The 18,284-nt window shown below is 47.1% G+C and overlaps 1 protein-coding gene across 1 annotated transcript in view; it reads left to right on the top strand.

Annotated features, from left to right (window-relative positions):
* The first annotated feature begins 2,665 nt into the window (after window positions 1–2,665).
* Window positions 2,666–18,284, top strand: part of LOC135375157 (EF-hand calcium-binding domain-containing protein 4B-like) — a 35,803-nt gene continuing 20,184 nt past the window's right edge. Inside the window, exons 1-4 of the mRNA XM_064607883.1 lie at window positions 2,666–2,754; window positions 10,464–10,575; window positions 15,467–15,548; window positions 17,971–18,085. Coding sequence (XP_064463953.1) covers window positions 2,743–2,754; window positions 10,464–10,575; window positions 15,467–15,548; window positions 17,971–18,085 — 321 coding nt within the window. The 5' untranslated portion in view covers window positions 2,666–2,742. The remainder of the gene's footprint in view (window positions 2,755–10,463; window positions 10,576–15,466; window positions 15,549–17,970; window positions 18,086–18,284) is intronic.

Here is an 18,284-nt window from a genome sequence, read left to right as displayed (position 1 = left end):
CGCAGTCCGGCACGTGCAACGTGTAGCCACACAAATTGGCTGACTCGCCTTGCGCGTAAATGTACAGGTATAAGTAAAGTAGATGTTAGAGGGCGTATTATGCCCCCAAATTCAGTTTTAAAAAAAGAAGAAACGACGCTGCATAAACGGCTTTACCTGTGTTTCAGCTTCTTTCCGTCAGATGGCGATACGGTCAACTTACAAAACGATAAAATGTTACAAAGAGGACAAAAATGAAATAATATCAGCAAAAATGGCCACACTAGTATTTTCAATGTCATTAAAGCAACACTGCATGCGCGCCAAAGGAGAAGACGGGTGGCAAAAAAAGTGTATAAAGGGTACGATGAACTCTACAATGTCTAGATGGCGCATGAAAATCGACACCGGCTAACAATAAAGGAGCATCTATTTTACCATGCACGACATGGAACAAGAAAGTCATATATCTCGAATATAACGACGTTGTTTCAGCGATGTCATCTTAAGCTTCGCAAGGAGGTGATATTGTATTCGTAAAACCATTTTCTTTGTGAGTACCGTATCGTAAATAATTCGCACAAACTTCTTTTGCACATTTTCGAGGCGATCTAAAGCGAGTTTAAGGAGCACGTAGAAGTATCACGATACCGCGTCCGAGAACATGATAAGCCAGTCGCTCAATTCCTTTGGAGTGGCTTACGTCACGTTACTGATATTGCCCGACATCGATACGGAGACGGAATAGGAGGGCCCTTACGAATATCTCCCTGAGGCGATACTTACGCGATTCCCATCGGACATCACGACACTTTTCATTTTTGCCCTTTTCTTGATGCAAGCAACTAGGGATGCGCCAACCGAATTCCATTGGCCAAAAACAGCGAATCGAATCTTTCGAATCCACCAACCACGTTTGTTTGTTTCTTTTTAAAATCGGCGCCTCCAAGCAGACTTGGCCGGGGGGCCCCCAGGGCGTGCCAAAACCACACGTTAAAGCTCCAATATTAGAAGTATAAAAGTATAACACGGTTTTGCTTTGATTGTTTCTTAGTTTTACATACGGAGGGAATTCGGACTCCCGAGTTTATGTATTTCCTGTAGTCGATGAATAACACGTCAAATAAGTTACACTAAATTTCCAGAGAAGACATACCCATCATGTACTTCTTCCGGTCTTCTCTGGAAATTTTTATTGATTGATTGATTGATTGATTGATATGTGTTTAATGGCACAAAGGCAACAAAGGCAACAAAGATAACCAAACTCTGCTTCAAAAAACTTTCCAGTAGAAGAGTTTCCTTGGACTCGGATTTTAAGAAATTCTGGATTCGTCCCATCACTACCCACTTAAAAATGAACTTTACCGCATAGCACGCTCCTAGCCAACCATTAATTATCGCGAATGATATCGTTATAGTTTTAAGAGTGTACAAGCAACACTGCAAGCGTACGCGCGCTAAAGGGTAAACCCTTAAAAATGAACTTCACCAACCATCATCTCGAATTATATCGTTATCTGCCCTGATTTGTTGAAAACGGGAGGCGTACGCCTTTCTGTGACACTTATGCTGTTCATAATTGTCACAAAAAAGGCGCCTCCCGTTTTCAACAAATCAGGGCAGATAACGGTACACTCTTAAAAATGAACTTCACCACATAGCACGCTCCTTGCCAACCATCATCCCGGGTGATATCGTTCCCTTCCTTGATTTATGGAAAACGGGAGGCGTACGCCTTTTTGTGACACTTATGCAGAAATGTTAATTGTCACAAAAAGGCGTACGCCCCCGTTTTCCACAAATCATGTGAGAGAACGATGTCACTCGAGATGATGGTTGGCTTGGAGCGTGCTATGTGGTGAAGTTCATTTTTAAGAGTGTATCGTTAGAGATTATGGTTGGCTAGGAGAGTGCTATGCAGTGAAGTTCATTTTTAAGAGTGTACACTGTTAAAACAGAACTTCACCACATAGCACGTTCCTAGCCAACCATCATACCGAATGATATCATTCTGTGTCATGATTTGTTCAAAACAGGGGGGAGGCGCCTATCTGGGACAAGATAATCTGTCCCAGATAGGCCCCGCCTCCCATTTTCAACAAATCAATACACAGAATGATATCATTCGGTGTGATGGTTGGCTAGGAGCGTGCAATGTGGTGAAGTTCTGTTTTAACAGTGTACTGCATGTTTTTGTTTGGAATCTCCTCTCGTGCGCGTCACATTCAAACAGGTGTCCGCGCGTATTCTTCTAAACACGCATGTCACACGTACTTGCAAGACAGGGGAGAGAGAGAGAGAGAGAGAGAGAGATTATGGGTTTAATGGCACAAAGGCAGCAAAGGCCATAGAGCGCCAAAACTACGGTATCGCACAGAAACAGCATTAAAAATCTCGCCATGCCACAGGCAGCGTGCCGCTAGCCAACGAACCTAGAGCGCTGTCAACGGAATGTGACTTCACGCGGTTTCACATTCCTAATACATGGACTCTATGGGATATGAAGAGGTGAAGTCTGCCTTACGTTTTGTTCCGAATTATTGGGGATGAATAGATACTGCGCAAGCGCATTGTCGTTCTTCGCTCGGGCTCCGCTCCGAGTGAATAAACATAAGCGCCCTTGGTCACGTAGTACAACTCTGTCACGTGACAAACTCCTATCCCGAGAGTTTCTTTTGGAGCGCCGCCAATACGTCATATCTCACAAGGGCTCACGGCTGCGTGTAGTGTATTCCTTCTGTGCAACTGCTGCTGCTCATCATGAACAAACAGGTAATTGTGTCCTATAAACATTATTTTATTTCGCCACTGAACTGCAAGAAACATGTCTCGTTTAGAAGCTGCGTGCAGAAAACGTAGGAACTTCGCAGAGTCTGTTTTCTTCCTTTCTTTTCTTTTTTTCTTTCGTTTACAAATGTGGCTCATTATGCCAACGAGATTCGGAAATTGCTATTTTTCGTTGCAACTGCTTCGATATGCTTCCAACTTCTCCAACTTCCCGCCCGGTGCATTTTTCTCCACTTTGCCCGTTGTCTTTCTGAGAGGATGCTGTAGGTCACGTCCGTCTTCCTGGTGATAATCTAGTCCGTATCAAATACATGTTGAAAGAAGGGAAAGTGAACTATATGGCAGCATAGCGCAGACATAATACAGCTCGCACCAGGGTTAACTTGAACGCCATTCCGGCCTGCCGGTGGTGCCTAGTGGAAATAACGGCGGGCGGTGTTTTGGTCATCCACGCATTTACCGTTAGAGTGGGGACCCTCGTTGTGAAGGCGTTGGTTTCTGTATAAGGCGCTATTGGAGGCGCAGGGTGGAGCTATTCCCGCTTCGCAGGATGGGGCGGTGTTCAAGCTAACTTTGACACGAGCTGTACCACACTCTTGAAACAAAGCTTCGCTACATAGAACGCTAAAGGCCAACCATTGTACAGAGCGATACCTCTGTCACTCATAACTGTCACAAGAAGTCGTACGCCTCCCGTATTCATCAAATCAGCGATCAATTCATCAGACAGCGACATCATTTGAGATGATGGAGCGTGCTATGCGGTGAAGTTCATTTTTAAAAAGATTGAAACATTTAAATAATTCATCTCTTTAAATACTTATCTTAATCAGGGAAGATCGATGTCACTCGGGATGATTGTTGGCTAGGAACGTGTGATGTGGTGAAGTTCATTTTTTAAGAGTGCAGCTCCCTATCCAGTATTATTTTTGGTGTCGTATTATTGATTTTATGAATTTTCATCTTTCGAAGAGTGAGTCACATTCCTAGTGACCTATGCGCTGTATCGGATGAGATGCTGTACCCGTTGTATTATATTTAGGGTTTCACTTCTTCCCATGATAAATTCGGGTCAAACCCGATTTCTCCCCGAATGCTAGCCGCATATCAAGTTGTGTCGGATATCGCGAGTACTATTTAGTGCGCATGCCTGATGTAAATATTACCTGAGTGCGACAATAAACTACGTGAACCCGCCTACAGCAGCACACCGGCGAAAACATGCAGGCCAAACCGCATGGATAAGTGCACGTCGTGAAACGGGGAATTCGGCGAGAGAAGAAAATCACGCTGTGTTGCCAGTGCGTGTACAATGTGCACTAACGCAATATAACTCAATATATATATATATATATATATTATCTTGAAAAGTTGGAGCTGGGTCGAACGGCTACACAATTATAGTGAACGTCGAGATAAATGGGTTGAGGTAGCTTCTGTCTCTCAACGTTCACTATATGTATATACATATACGAGGGACGTTCAAGTCAAATCGGGACTTTTCATTTTTCACAAAAGTAAAATGAACTTAGAGGCGAGAAATTAGTTTTATTTTTCAACGTAATCTCCAGCTGCACTAATGCGCTTGTCCCAGCGTTTCACGAGGGCTTGGATGCCAGCAGCGTATAGAAATCCTTACCGGCGCGTAGCAGCCATGTTCGGACCGCATTCTTGACCTCGTCCTCGCAGCTGAAGTGGCAGCCCCCAAGGAACGCCTTCAGTGAACCGAAGAGATTGAAATGGCTGGGGGCCAGGTCTGGACTGTAAAGGGGATGTGGCAGCAACTCCCAGCCAAGTTACTGTAAGGTGCCTGTCGTGAGATGTGCTGTATGCCGGCTTGCATTGTCCTATAGGAGGAGGACACCTTTGGTGATGAGGCCCGGCTTTCCGAAACTGGAGGTGTTCAACGTTCCCACAGAAAGGTCCGTCTTTCGAGCCAGTTCGAGACATGTTATCCGTTGGTTCTGGAGGATCAGGCGCTCCACAAGTTCTCAGGAACTCTGACACTGGGCTCTGAGCCGTCCCGGCCGGGATCGTCCTGCACTGATGTACGGCTGTCTCGGAACCGTTTGCACCACTCAAACACTTTGCTGCGGCTAAGTGTATCGTGGTCATACTGAGCGTGAAGTCTTTTGTGAATTTCAGATGACTTTACGCCTTCATTCACGAGAAACTTCATGACAATTCGCTGTTCGATGTGCGGGCTCATCCCGTTGTCGGCCATCTTGTCCAGCACGTGTCTTCTGTTTTGCACAAACTTTGGACCACCACGTGGTGAACGCGGAGGCCTGTCGCCTGTGAAGATGACGAAAAAGAAGTTGATTGATTGATTGATTGATTGATTGATTATGTGTTTAATGGCACAAAGGCAACAAAGGCCATAGAGCGCCAAAACTATGGTGAGTGTGTCGGAGATGATTATGGGAAAGATGATGTGAGAGAGAGTGTGGTAGTTAAAACCTATCTACAGGTATGAGCGATGAGCGATGATTGATTGACCAGGATAAGAGAGAAGCGCCAGCCATTTGTACACTCAGGAGACAGAAAGTCCCGGTTTGACTTGAACGTCCCTCGTAGTTTCAAACACGTCTAGTATCATTTACTTGTTTCTGTAATGGCTTTTTTCCCTATATATATATATATATATATATATTTAGCTCTTTTGTCCCGAAGAAGGCGGAGCTTCCGCCGTAACGTAGACATCCTCCCTAACTTTTATGATTTTTAAGTTTTAATAAACCCCTTTTTTGTTACTTCCCCTACTTTCGTCTTCTGTCTCCCATTTATTTCAACTATATATATATATATATATATATAATAAATGAAGAAAAATAGCATACGCTCTTTGGCTACACGTTGCCTTCCGACGCCACTCGCTCAAACGTCGCCCACCTACGCATTGCTGATGAAGGCCCAATAAGGCCGAAACAGCTGTCCAATGCTGGTGTGGCGACGTTTGGGACTTATAAACATATATATATATATATGTATATATATATATATATATATATATGTATATATATATGTATATATATATATATATATATATCTGTTAGACGAAAGATATTGCGGTGCGAGACAGAGGTTAAACGTTTAATATGGTTCAGCTAGGTGCACACAGGGCGCCGCTATCACAAAACGCTGTGTGACCTGTTTTCAATACGTTTCTATATTCGCTACTCCTGTTATCCCAACAGCGAGGGCCCTCCCTGTACCTTTCGTTATCTTCAAGTATAACAAACGTGAGAGGCTGTCATGTCAACCAACAACAACAATAGATTCACCGCGGTGGTGCAGTACCTTACCCCACTGCACGTGCAGCATTACATGAGGATGATGAAGGAAGGATGAAAATACGAGAAAAAAATTAAAGCGTCTGGAGCAATCCAGTGGACGACAGGAAGTTCATGAACAGGTGGAGAACCCGACGATGGAGCACAGGATCTTCATAGGGGCAAATGAAAGCAGCTAAGTTGAGCGGTCTCTTGCTGATACGGGCAAGCTCATCACACAGTATCCGCCTCTATGGGCAGTATCGTGTTGAGAGGTGACAGAAGGACCCTACTAACTGCGTGGTTTCAATCCTTGGCTCTGCAGCAATGGCGCCGGGACATCACGGCTCAATCTCTCATGCATTTGGTAGACCCAAATTTGTCGTTTTCTTTCCCTGCCCGTTTGTCACGCCATATCACCTCCCTCCTGCGTAGACTCGGCCTCAGTATGGCTTTCACCCCACAATTCAAGTGCATGATCAGGTGCTGTGACACAAACCTCTGTTCTAACTGCGGTGTCGTGGCGGACGCCCAGCACATGTCAACCATACAAAAGTGGATGCAGCGTCAAAATAAAAAGCACAGCGGTTTCCATGGGTTGCGGAACCGAAAACTGATACGCATGGCACGCTACGATTGCCACGCTTCCGTCCCCGTGACATATCAAGAGGTTGACGCCCTGGAGCACGCCCTAGAAACCGGTTCTCCACCTGAAATTTTGCGCCAAGCTTACTACGGCGGCGTTTTCGCACCCAAATACACGTCATGCGGTTCCAGCTTCAGGCCGGTTTCACACTATAGATAGATGACGTTTTTCCGCGTCCGTGAAATGCGTCCGTGTTGGGACCGCTTTTTTTCTCCGTGATCATCGCTGTGCGCACCGTGTTCGAGACGTTTGCCTGCTTTTATTGTGTGTGTGTGTGTGTGCGTGTTTTCACTTCACAGATTCTACTCGGATTCATGTAGGCCATGCACACTACCGTATGGCCTCGCGAGTGACGTGTTCGCGACGATGAATTCCCCCACGCCCCATTCTAAGCGATTTTCCCGCAACAAACTCGTCTTTAGCTCCGTGCCTTTTCAGACTACAGAGTTTTTTCCTCCGTGTCATATCGCCCGAGAGCCCGTGTTCCCGATCCGTGAAAATTACTGCATGTCCGTTTCTTGCCCGTGTTTTTCGGGCACCACACCCTCTTGGGAAGTATCTTTGGTCGCTCTCGCTCCTCAACGGCATCAGGACGTTGGTATCATTGGGTAACTTCGCCAATAATCCTGGTGGTTACCGTGGTAGAGGAAGCATCCCAATGAAGGCGACTGAGGGATGCTCGCATGTTTTCTGTGGTGAGTGGTTCTGTTCTGTTGGACTGCCCAAATACCAGAGCCTGACGGTTAGCACACCCCTCCCTCTCCTGTGCCACCATAATTCTCTTCCCTCCCTCTTTCACCCTCTCCTCTTCTCACTCCCATGGGTACACACAGCCGCCACTGCACAGCAGGCTGACCGCACCTTCCCCTCTACATCCCCGGACCCACCAGGACGTTGCGATTTTGTTATTTCTCTGTTTCCAGTACGTATTGCCGTTGCTCCATTAGCGGTAATATCGTGGATATAACAATATTTTATATATTCTTATTTTTTATTATATTTTATATGTACAAGTTATATTTTTGCCTGTAACTTAAAAACGTTCCCTGCTTGCAAAATTTCTTGTCGTAAATCATGTGCACAGGCAAAAGTGACGAGGTATGAAGGTCTGAGAGTCATTGCCATAGCTTGAAATCACGGAATGGCGTAACCACCAGGAGAATCTGAGCGTCTCGCCTATCGTGTAAGACAGCTGTCCTCGAGGCTGGCCTACGTCAAAGAACACTCTCTTTACACCCCATTCTTCATTTATCTCTTATTTTTATCAGTATCTGGATGTACCAACACCTCCTAGGTAGTAGAAGACCTGCGCACTGCCCACCTCACGGAGGCCTGCGTGCTTCCAGCTGCTTCGAGCTTTTCTCTTGTTCGCTCTTTCATTTACGTCATAGCAGCGTCCACAGCAGGCCTTCGTGTGTGACGCTCTGTCACGTGGGGCGCAGGCCTGATGCTATTTAGGAGGTGTTGGGTGTACACGGACGATGAATGCGGTTGCGTGAAAGGGAGCACCTGCACCGCGAGCAGAGTGCGTGAAGAAACGGGTAGGAATGGGACACGCACATGGTAATCAAGATCTGTACTGGCGTACCTCGCGTCCATGGGCGCTTCTTGAAACGGTCCTACAATGTCCAACCCAAACTTCTCCGACGTCTTCTTAGGCAACTGTAGTTGCCGACTTGTCTGCCGCCTGGCATACAACGCAGTCCTTCACGATTTGCTCCACCTCGATGTCGATCCTTGGCCACCGGTACTGTTCTCGGATGCGCCGTTTCGTACGCACTATGCCCTGATGGCTCCCACGAGCAGAGTTAATCAGCCTGGAGGTGTATTGGGATGGTGGAACCAACCGTTCCTCCCGAAAAAACAAGTCCTCCACAACTAATAATTCGTCCCTTACGTCATAAAATGGCGCTATTTCTTCCCGGAGCCCCTTCTTTCCTGGCCACGTTATCTCTGTTATCACATCATTCTGTAATGCCATCTTTATCGATAACTGTTCCCTGTAGACAGAGAGAGAGAGAGATTATGGGTTTAGTGGCACAAAGGCAACAAAGGCCGTAGAGGTCGCACGGCATGATAGACACCGATGATCCAGTATCGATAATAAATTCCACCTTGTGACCTTCTACTAAAACGTCGGTCGTTATCGTTCTATCCGTCTTATCAGTAAGTTTCAAAACACTGAGCTGCTCTTCATTTTCTTCTTCTATAGCCCGCACTGCCAAATCTCGTGACTGTCGACACATTCTTTACAGGTGTCCCAGTTTTCCACACTGGTTACATCTTTTATTCCTCGCCTTGCAGTCTCTGAAGTTTGCGAGGTATTTTCGCGAACCACAACTATAGCATTCCGCGACTGGAGCACGCGTTGAATCTCTCCTTCCTATTATTGATTGATTGATTGATTGATTGATTGATTATGTGTTTAATGGTCCTATTATTGTCTGGTTTCTGTATTTACTCTGCCTTCGTACTTAAACAACATCCGTTTTCAAGCTGACGACACTGTACAACTGTGCTACTTTAGTCGTATAGTTTCAATTGCTTGCAGCATTTCGGCTGCTCTCTCTAGGCGCCTCCTTAAATCATTGAAAAGGACGCCTTCGACAACTTGGCCCCTCTACGCTTCATTCAGTGTTTCTCCATAACCACAATTTGCCGTCAATTGCTTCAGTTCTGTGACGTACTCTCCAATAGTCCCTCCAGGAAACTGCTTCCGCATTTGGAAACGACAGCGCTCCACTAACACGTTGACGACAATTCCGAAATGGGAATCCAGCAAACTTACTGCTTCGTCGTACACATCTTGGTCCTTGTCAGTCTTGTCAGTGACCTTGACCTTTGTTGGCGTCGTTGACAGCGTTCGAAAGATCCTTCACTACTATGACATCGTAGAAGCATAGCTTTCCATCTTGCCGAATCCAACCCGTTGGCTCCTGCCAGCAAGTAGTTGAAGTCTTCGCGTCACTGCCTCCATAGTAGTGCAGGTTCACCCGGAAGCTTGAGAAACGGCGTCAACGGCGGCAGGCCTAACGATGGCCTTGGCCAGGCCTTGTCACATACACGGTGTAGTAGAGAAGACGCTTACGAAATCCCGAAAGTACACCTCCAACCATCTTCGTCGCCATTGTCTTGGTAATAGGCTCGCAGCTCTTAGGTACGATGTACCTTGCAAAATGGCAGTTCACATGCGCCCCCTGGTATATGTGGCGCCCTCTACCACAAGAGGGAAAGCGTGAAAAACAAAAAGGAAAAAGAGGGAAGCGGAAGTTTTTCCGCTAAAAATAAAGGGGAAGGAAGCGTTTTTCGGTTTCTCTGTTCTCTCCTTCTCAAGAGACCAGACGCAGGGGTGCGGTACAGTGTCCAATCATATGGCGGTAAATTGTTTGCGGAGACCAATGGGAGACAGTCCCGCACTGTCGCGCTTCTTGAGAAGGAGAAAAGAGGGGAAAGGCGAAAAAACACCTGGTTTCCTTCCGATGCAGCTGATACCAGAAATCACCGGATAACGATCAATAGAAACACCGCCACAGCTGACAGAGATCCTTAGGGCTGCTGGAGTCACGGAATGTGATGGCGACGAATTTTCCCTCAGAGGAAACAGATGAATTTTGCCGTGAGAGGTGGAGCGTGAGACCATTTGCTTAACCTGTTAGAAGTTTGTGCATATTTTCACTTCGTCGAAATTAAAATCTGCGCGGCAGGACATAGAGATGTCTACCGTGGTACTTCCCGCGCTAAAGGCAAACTAGATTGACAGCCTCAGTTTATTGCAGGGACCGTCAGTCACAGTGGCAGTGATAGGAGAATCAGAAGTCGGGAAAACCACCTTCATCAACGCATTGGCAGCTGGTGAGGAAAAACAAACGGATGGCTTTTCTGCAGTAGGTAAGCTCCTGTCAGCGGACTAGTACGTATGTCCGAGAAGGATTGTAAGAGAGTATGGGTGCAGAATGACGCAGGGGCCTAGGGTAAGTTCGCACTGTAAAGTCTTAACAATTGCATCAAAGTTCCTGCTGATTCTTTTAGTGTGACGTGAATGCACCCATACTCTCTTACAATCCTTCTCTGACCATGACGGAGACCGTCAGCGTCGTCCATCCGTTGCGAGTGCTATACGATTGCAAATAAACGACGTCAGAGATGACGCCAGCAATACGAATAATAAGCAGTGCATAATTAGCCATGTCGCGTTTACATTCGCGCACTCCGTTTCGTTGTATTCCCTTTCCTTGTCCTGGTTGAACCATACAGACTCCAAACAGAAGGGTATCGTGATGACCACACAGAGATAAGGAAGGTTCACTTAAACGGAGACTTGGCAAGGATTCGGAAAAAAAGAAATAGGTGAGAATCATACCGAACACGAACCACCCTCTCGATACCGAACACAACATTCATTTTACGCGAATACTTAACTCATAAATGATGACAGTGGCATACCGAAACTGAAATGCGAAGAGTAGAGAACAGAGCCCCATACTACGGCGGTTCGTCCGGAGGAGGATACCGTGACGTCACCCAGCACTGTCGTCTGCTCCGAAACGCGCATTCTCCCTTGCCGGATGATGTCAGCGGTGTGATGCTTTCAGCGCCCTCTGGTCTCACAGAGGTGAAACGCTCGCTTCGTAATAAATTGGCTTGAATAAAATCGGCGCAGTTTTGGAACGAGATCTTTCGTACACATGTTCCTGACATCCGAAAGGCTGCGAATATACCACAATCTTTGTGTCGATTTTGTTGTGGAGTCCCAAATACGGCCCATTTCTCGCCTAGATTTGAATGGACATGTAGTGATTAGGCATGACATCGTTGTTGGAGAGCTGATTCCTGCTAGCGCTCACGCCATCATGGACGGTCTCGCCATGATGAAAGCTTTCTTCGCGAGGTCGGCAACAGGGGATGCATTGCATTCTTCTGTTCACACGTGTTAATATTGGCCTACAGCTCCGCGATATGGACGTCGCTTCCTGTTTAACCCCAAAAAGTGTACTGACTCCGTATTACAGCGCACGGACACACGGCACGGATACAGAGATGCACGGATAAACAAGCCTACTGTGACACATGCGCAGGGCAGCAGTATTCGGTAACGTACTCGGGTATTAGTAGACACAAAACCCATGCGCACGTGCTAAATATTTGTGGGAGCTCAGAAGGGAGCGACCACAAGAGACTCGGATCAAGCGAGAAGTGATGGTTTTTAATGGAACCGGGAAAAGCCCGCGGCCGTGTGCGCGAGATGCTGTCTTCTTCCTTGCCAGGCACCGATGGCGCTACAAGCCGCCACATATTTTTTGTTTACGGTCCTACCTCTACCACCAACAACTAGGATCGCTCGCGCGTCATGATGACAGCCTTGCCGATGGGTCTGATTTGGTATTCCCGCTGGCTTTCGCTACCAGTTTGCGTTTACCTTACTTACACCACTTAGGACTGGTTTTACCAACGCCGATTAACATTTGAACCGAAATCAACAGCACCTTGAAGGAGCAGGGAAGTGACATGTAACATGGCTTTTAATCCCGCTTCATCTGTGAAGCTGTCCACCCCATACCATGCAAAATATTTTCGCCCTGCGGTGTAAAATTTACAAAAGACAGTCGGAGAAAGCAGTCGCGGACGAGAGATAGGAGCCTCGCGTGACGTAGAAAGTGCTCAGTGCCTTTTTTCCTTTGTTTTCCTTCTCGACTCACGCGCTGCTTATACATGCTTGAGCTGTGCCGTTGGACGTGACTGGTCACGTGCCGGAGCCCGTGATACGTCACGACGTTTTCTCGTTCGCCGATGCGCTCTATGCACGTGGAGAGGGTTTTTAAAGGAGGTACGCATGTATTTAGTTACGGGTTTAATAATTCTTCTCCTTCATAACTTGTGCAGCGTTAATACAAAAATACACTCTCTTTCGTATTCAGGCGAGTACACGCACCGTCGTCCAGATACCTCTATCCATCGTACGTCATGTAGCACCCAATCAGACGCCAACGCGGAGGCACACATAACGTTCTGCTTTACCCTCTTCGAGATGAACTTCACTACATGGCACACTCCTAGCCAACCATCATCCCAAATGACAACGTTCTCGTCTCTGATTCGTTGAAAACGGGAGGCGTAGCCATTATGTAGCCGTGGATAATATATACATAACAGGCTTCGCCTCTCGTTATCAACAAATCATGGGCGAGAACATTGTCATTCGGGAAGATGGTTGGCTAGGAGCGTGCTATATGCTGAAGATACGCACGTATCAAATTCACCTGTACGAAACGTGTCACAGGCAACACATCGAAATTGCCGTTTGGAGCCGACACAGTCGGCGGTCTCGCTTGGTACAGCTCATAGCTCCTTTAAAGGTGCACTCTTAGAAATGAACTTCACCACATAGCACGCTCCTAGCCAACCATCATCTCGAATGATATCGTTATCTGCCCTGATTTGTTGAAAACGGGAGGCGTACGCCTTTTTTGTGACAATTATGAACAGCATAAGTGTCACAAAAAAGGCGTACACCTCCTGTTTTCAACAAATCAGGGCAGATAACGATATCATTCGAGATGATGGTTTGCTAGGAGCGTGCTATGCGGTGAAGTTCATTTTTAAGAGTGTACTGTAAAGCAGTTGACAAGCATGATATGCCGGTGATGTGACTAGAGACTTTGTTGCTTCTAAATACCATATGCGGAACCATATGACCGATAACGTGCTATTGCTAATATTTTTAATTTGCCATGAAAGATGCGGCATAGTGGAGCGGGCAACACTGAAAATTGGTGTTACACGCTATTACATCGGAACTTCGTCATTTTAGTAACCATATTATTAGTTTCCCTGTTTACCTATGCATTCTGAAACCCCTGTTAACAAGTGTTTTTTGAAGAGTAACCCAGCGCTGGCCGCTGTTCGATGGAGGCTCTCCGTACTTCTCTGCTGCGCCTGCGCGCTCCTTCTGTTCGGCCTCTTTCGAACGAACAAACTCTCTCTGTGAACCTCTGTGAACAAACAAGTCCCGACGCTGTCTGGCTTCTTGAACGTCCGACACACTTTTTCAACGGTTTCAACATTTCATTTCAGTTCGCTTATCCGTTTATCCTCAGATGTGGATCGTCCATCGTTGTGTGGATTGCAGGGGCGGATTTTATGGTGGATTGTTATGTCGTGCCCAGTGTTATACGCATGCAATGTGGTTGCCGCCGTATGTGGCAGGAGTACGATATTCCTTTCGAATACCTAGTACAGTGTTGCCCGTAACCTTTAATTGTAATTTTCCAATTAATTGTACCGTCGATTGGAATGAAACTTGCGCAGTTCGTCCCGGTGGCTTGGATTATCGAATAGCGCCACTAAATGACATTTGATCGGTGTTGCATTACAGTACCTTTAAAGGTGTGCGGAGCAGAGCCTTGCGCGTGCTCTGTAGGTCACCTGAGCTCATCGTTCTTTCGCAGGAGCTCATTTTATTCGTTGCAGAAGACGCCGCCCCATGCTCCTTTAACTTTAATTTAATACCCCCGTCACACGGGCATTTTCGATCCTGCTCGACCGAACCTGCTTGAACCCAATGCAGACCGGATGGTGCTACACGGCCGCTTCCAAGCAGGATCGAACTTTGATCCTGCTTGACTCAAGACAGTTCCCATAACAGGACTGAGAATTTCAAGACGGCTCGACGGCCGCCATTTGCATCCTCGACCCCGGTGAACTGTCATAACTTAAGACGGACATGCGCGCGAAGCTACAAATGATGCTTACATCGGTATACGATAAATTACCACTAATATCGCTGTTATATAGGAAACGCGAAATTAATGAGCTCCGTTTATTCATTTGCACAGGTCAACCATTCAATGCGCATTGAAAGTGGCAGTGTAGCAGCGTCAAAACTCCAGCGTGCTCGGGAAGTTCGATGCAGATCGGATTCGAGAAGGATCGAAATGCCCGTGTGACAGGGGTATAACGCTTAGCTCTGCTTCAATGAAGGGAGTTATTGTCACTGAAACATTCACCTTCAGCATTGGTATTACCTTCAAGTCTTTGCAACCCTTGATCTCTGCTTAACGTTAACCAACGTTGGTGAAATCGGACTTTACTGTCCTCGGGAACACTTACTACTTCGGCACAGTCTAGGAAGCTATTTTCAATTTGGATTTCCTAAGAACCCACGCGTGTGATTGGGATGGGTTGATTGATTGATTATGTGTTTAATGGCACAAAGGCAACAAAGGCCATAGAGCGCCAAAACTATGCTGAGTGTGTCGGAGACGATTATGGGAAAGATGATGTGAGAGAGAGTGTGGTAGTTAAAACCTATCTACAGGTATGAGCGATGAGCGATGATTGATTGACCAGGATAAGAGAGAGGGGGATGACGATAGCAAGCGAGCATGGCAGTTAAAAGCTATCTACAAGTGTGACAATGAGATATTTACATGAGGAATTCGGTGATAATGGATAAAAGCGGAGCAATGCTTATCATCTACATCTGACTAAGAAACCCACACGTGGTCAAAAATTTGATTACGTTATCAAACGGCACAAGAGGGGTGTCACCCAGTAGAAGGGCTGGGTGGAGTGGGACATGGAAGATTGGGATGGAAATTGTGACTTCAAAGTAGTGGTGCTCTGGAGTACGCTACTGAAAGAACTCAATTTTATGATATTGCGTCTCAGCTGCTTTGCGGTATACCGATAGAACTACGTATTTTGCAAGGCGCTAAATGATGCCTAATATATGCAGAATAGAAACGAAAGCTGCTCGCACTAATTTAGTACCCATGGGCAGGAGTGGACGTGAGGAAGCGAAGTATTCGAATCGGACGCGGCCTGGTCACGCTGATCTTCTGGGACACAGCCGGAAATGTCACGTATGTATTCTCACGTTTTCTACGATTATATGCCTTTTGCAGGGAGCTCAAGTTTTTTGTACAATTAAAATATTGTCTTGTAATGCAACAGTATGCAATCAAAAATATTTTATTCCGCAATGTTTTCAGCACATGTACTGATATGGTTTCCTCACAATGGGAGCTTTGGCGGTTGTGTTTTCAAAACTGCGGCTCTAGAATTTATCCGCTAGACAGCATTGCTTTCCTGCGCGAAATAAATAGCGCATTCATCGATTTTCTTATTGAATGCGATAGCATCTATGAGCAAACCCACTCGTTTTCTTGGGGCAGGGTATGTCGCCACGTAGGATGTGTACTCATGGGCTGCATGGAGATCGCGTATGTTGTGATAACGCCGAAACGTTGCCTACACTCTTAAAAATGAACTTCACCGCATAGCACGCTCCTAGCCAACCATAATCTCGAATGATATCGTTATCTGCCCTGATTTGTTGAAAACGGGAGGCGTACGCCTTTTTTGTGACACTTATGCTGTTCATAATTGTCACAGAAAAGGCGGACGCCTCCCGTTTTCAACCAATGAGGACAGATAACGATATCATTCGAGATAATGGTTGGCTAGGAGTGTAGCCGTTAAATGCGGCAGTGCGCGAAGCAAAGAGAAAAAGAAGCGACAAGAGGAGGAAGAGGAAGCCCATTCACAACAGAGCAGACAGATGACAGCACAGAGCTCAAACACGACAGATTTCATGCAAGCAAATAAACATCTTTACTTGTACAAACTTATACGCTTCTGTGCTCCCTGGGACAGCGGCTGTGGTCAGACAGGTCCACTTGTGATTTTGAGGTGGAATTTCCCATACGTGTTCAAGCGCTGGTATAAAACCGCCATGGGAGAGATCGCGATTTCCGTTGTCACACCGTGGACGTCCCGACGCCACTGACGCCACCACAAGCAGTTGTCGGCGGCGGAGTAACTTCTCCAGTTCAAGCGTACGTGTGTCTGTGTACGAGGAAGATTTCAGACCAACGCAAAGCACGTTTGTCCAAAATGCGACACGCTAACCGGGTGATGCAAGACGCGGACCGCAACGAGCTATGCAGCCCACCAGCACATCTGAGCCCCAACTACAGGAGATTGTGCTTCGGGTTCAGTAGTGATTGATTGATTGATTATGTGTTTAATGGCACAAAGGCAACAAAGGCCATCGGGTTCAGTAGTGGGATCAGTTGGTTCGGCGGACAGTAGCAGCGGAATGAATGGCGCGGGCAAGTGCTGAGCGAGCAGGTTGCAGGGCCGGGCCGAAGTGGAGTAAAGGCAGGTAGGCCGAACTGATTCAGAGAAGGGGGAGGGGGGCAGGACCGCGACCGGTTCGTGAGCGGCGAGCTCTTAGTGTTGTCGCCAATGAGAAAGTCGAGGAGGATCATCGTGAAGAACGGGGAGGCCGGGAGTAAAACTCACTGCGGCCTCCGAGCGTGTCCCCGGTGGAACGTTGGTCCAGATTCCTCTTGTTCGCAACCGGGTGGGCTGCCAGCATCTTGTATCAAAGCCTGGTTGGAAGGCGAAGCGGGCAGGGTCCTTGGGACTGAAATGGCAATGCGGATGGGGCCATGTAGTCGTACCGCGGCCGGTATGAGAAGATGCCGCTGGTGGAAGTCCGAAGAGTGCCATCACGAAGATGGTGACGACGTGACGTGGAGTGTGGGACCATAGCGAACGGAGTTGTGTAGATGAGCGAACCATGGTACTCAGCGGCCGGTCGTTGTGACGAATAAGCCGCGGTGAACTGACGTCGTCGCCTAGCGATTGTTCGGGAGGTGCACAGTGCACCGGTCATTCAGTGATGGCTTCCAATGTGGCCTTGCAGAAATTTGGCTTCCTCCACACGAGTCCTGACCGGCCATGATGGAATGTCCCAGCGTGCAGATGTTCGTGGGCGCACGCTAGAACGGTGCCGATAGAACTGGCTGCCATGCGCAGTGGCGCGCGGCTGCGGAGGCACGTCGTTGCCATCGTCGTCCACGGGACGCCACACGTTCTTGCACGCCTTCCATCAAGTTGGATTTCTTGTTTCCCATCGCCTCGCGCTCTAATACGTCTTTCTCTTTTTCGTCGATGAGGCCCGCATAAGGATGCCACCACATCCTGACGAACGCGAACAGACTATGTATTTCATATGCTTTTCCATGTAAGCCTTTGACGTCACAACCCTCTCTCCGATGCCACTGCGCGGACCGAACCCAAGAGAATACGCACGCAGGCGGCGGATGTTCTCGTTTGCTCTTCATTTCTACCCTCTTTGTGCCATTTCCATCGCTTCTCGTCGTCAAGACTCTCTCTTCGTCTTGGCTCACGTTGTAAAACGGCTTGTATTTCAACTATGGCGAAGGACAAACTTTCCTCTAATGTTTGCGCTTCCTTTGACTCGTATCATTACAGGACAGGGTACCTACAAAATCTAGATGTTAAAAAAGTCGATGGCTTCATCCTCATGTACAGGGTCTACAGATGGGACACCTTCGCCGCCCTCCTGGATTCTGTCGACGCTCTGCAGGTGAGGGCGCCATTGAAATCTTCATTTTTGCCCTGCTTCGACGGATAGTTTTGAATGGGGATATGCAAGAGAACCGTGCTTCAGTTTCCCACTGCATGTCACGGCGATCTTGACTAACGGCCGTAACGCTTGTAAGCAAAGCGAATGCCATTTTGTAACATTTTTCGATGTATACCAGCAATTTTTATCCATCATGCTT

Source organism: Ornithodoros turicata, unplaced genomic scaffold, assembly GCF_037126465.1.
Source record: "Ornithodoros turicata isolate Travis unplaced genomic scaffold, ASM3712646v1 ctg00000829.1, whole genome shotgun sequence".
NCBI lineage: Eukaryota > Metazoa > Arthropoda > Arachnida > Ixodida > Argasidae > Ornithodoros > Ornithodoros turicata.
The sequence above is the reverse complement of the archived record's forward strand: the minus strand, read 5'-3'. Positions and strand labels throughout refer to the sequence as shown.